Source organism: Leptonychotes weddellii, unplaced genomic scaffold (assembly GCF_054177405.1).
Source record: "Leptonychotes weddellii isolate Sample4059 unplaced genomic scaffold, ASM5417740v2 HiC_scaffold_11103, whole genome shotgun sequence".
Taxonomy (NCBI): Eukaryota; Metazoa; Chordata; class Mammalia; order Carnivora; family Phocidae; genus Leptonychotes; species Leptonychotes weddellii.
In genome coordinates this window covers 1-1,315 of record NW_027688462.1, presented here as the reverse complement: position 1 = coordinate 1,315, position 1,315 = coordinate 1, and the positions used below count along the sequence as shown (strand labels likewise).

At 67.1% G+C, this 1,315-nt stretch overlaps 1 protein-coding gene across 1 annotated transcript; it reads right to left on the bottom strand.

Annotated features, from left to right (window-relative positions):
* Positions 1 to 400: 400 nt before the first annotated feature.
* Positions 401 to 1,312, bottom strand: AVP (arginine vasopressin; the record flags this gene model as incomplete). Its single annotated transcript, XM_081809571.1, has 2 exons — positions 401 to 1,009; positions 1,141 to 1,312. Coding segments are annotated over 2 exons (351 nt in total), but the record flags the coding sequence as incomplete, so codon positions are not given.
* Positions 1,313 to 1,315: the final 3 nt, after the last annotated feature.

Genomic DNA, 1,315 nt, shown 5'->3' with positions numbered 1-1,315 from the left:
CATGGTTGAGTCTGTTTGTATCTGTGTTTCTCTGGGTGTGTCTGTGGCTCTGAATGTGTATCTCAGGGTCTACACCTGTAACTGTGGTCAAGGATCCCAAGGCATGCAGCTCATGATTATTTGCTGGTCTGTGTTTGTGTTAGTGTGTGTGATTTGTGTGGGTCTCAGTGGGCTCTGTCTTCCACTCTGGCTGAAGGGCCCCCATGGGGGCTGCTTAACTTCCTCCTGGACAGATAGTACCTGGCCCTCTGTCTGCTGGGTCTGGGGTGATTTGCTGTCTCCCGCCTCCAAACTCACACACACATACACACACAGCACAGCCCTGGATGAAATAGTAGACTGGAAATCTGGGGAGTTGGGTGGGTCCCTGAAGCCGTGCCTCAGTCTCCTGGGATGTAAATGGAGACGGGAACCCCCGGTCATCCTTTGGCTCCCCTTGGACCTTTCTCACTCTTCCCTCCGACGCTCTCAACGTCGCTCTCTCCAGCGTTGGGCTTCCTCTGTCTTCTCCTGCCATCTTGTCCACCAATGTCTTTCCCTCTCCTCGCCTTTACTTCTGTCCCTCTGCCGGAGGATCCACCCAGCCCCTGCAGGGCCCCCCAGGTCGCGCCGTCCTTAGTTCCCCCTAGCCCTCTGCCGAGCCAAGATCGCTTCCCCTCTGCGGATCGCGGACTGGCTGGGGCGGGTGACGGAGGGGGGTCCGCGCCCCACCGTCTCCTCTGCGCCCCCTCCCCACCCCCGGACACGGAGACAGACACTCGCGGGTGCATTTTTAAAGGTTTATTTTTCCAGGCTGCGGGGGGCTCGGGGGTTTGGGGCGAGCGAGCGGCTCAGTAGACGCCGGGCGGGACGGGCTCCGCGGGCTCGGGCGCCCCCGCCAGCTGCACCAGGCGCAGCAGCAAGGCGCCGGTCGGCCCGTCCAGCTGGGTCGCGTTGCTCCGGTCACTGGCGCGGGCGCGGCGGTGGAAGCCGGAGCCCCCCCGGCACTCGGGCTCGGTCACGCAGCTCTCTGCGGGCGGGGGGGGGCGGGCACGCGGTGAGCGCGGCGCGGGCGGGACCCAGATCGGCCAGGCCCGCGGGGACCCCGGGGCCCGCCCCCGCCCGGCCCCGGCCCCGGCCCCCGCCCGGCCCCCGGCTCACCCGGGCTGCAGCAGATGCCGGCGGCGGCGCAGCGGCCCCCGCTCCCGCACGGCTGGTGGCCCGACTGGCAGGGCGACGGCAGGTAGTTCTCCTCCTGGCAGCGCAGCGCCTCGGCCGTGCCCACGAAGCAGCCCAGCTCGTCGCCGCAGCAGATGCTGGGCCCGAAGCAGCGCCC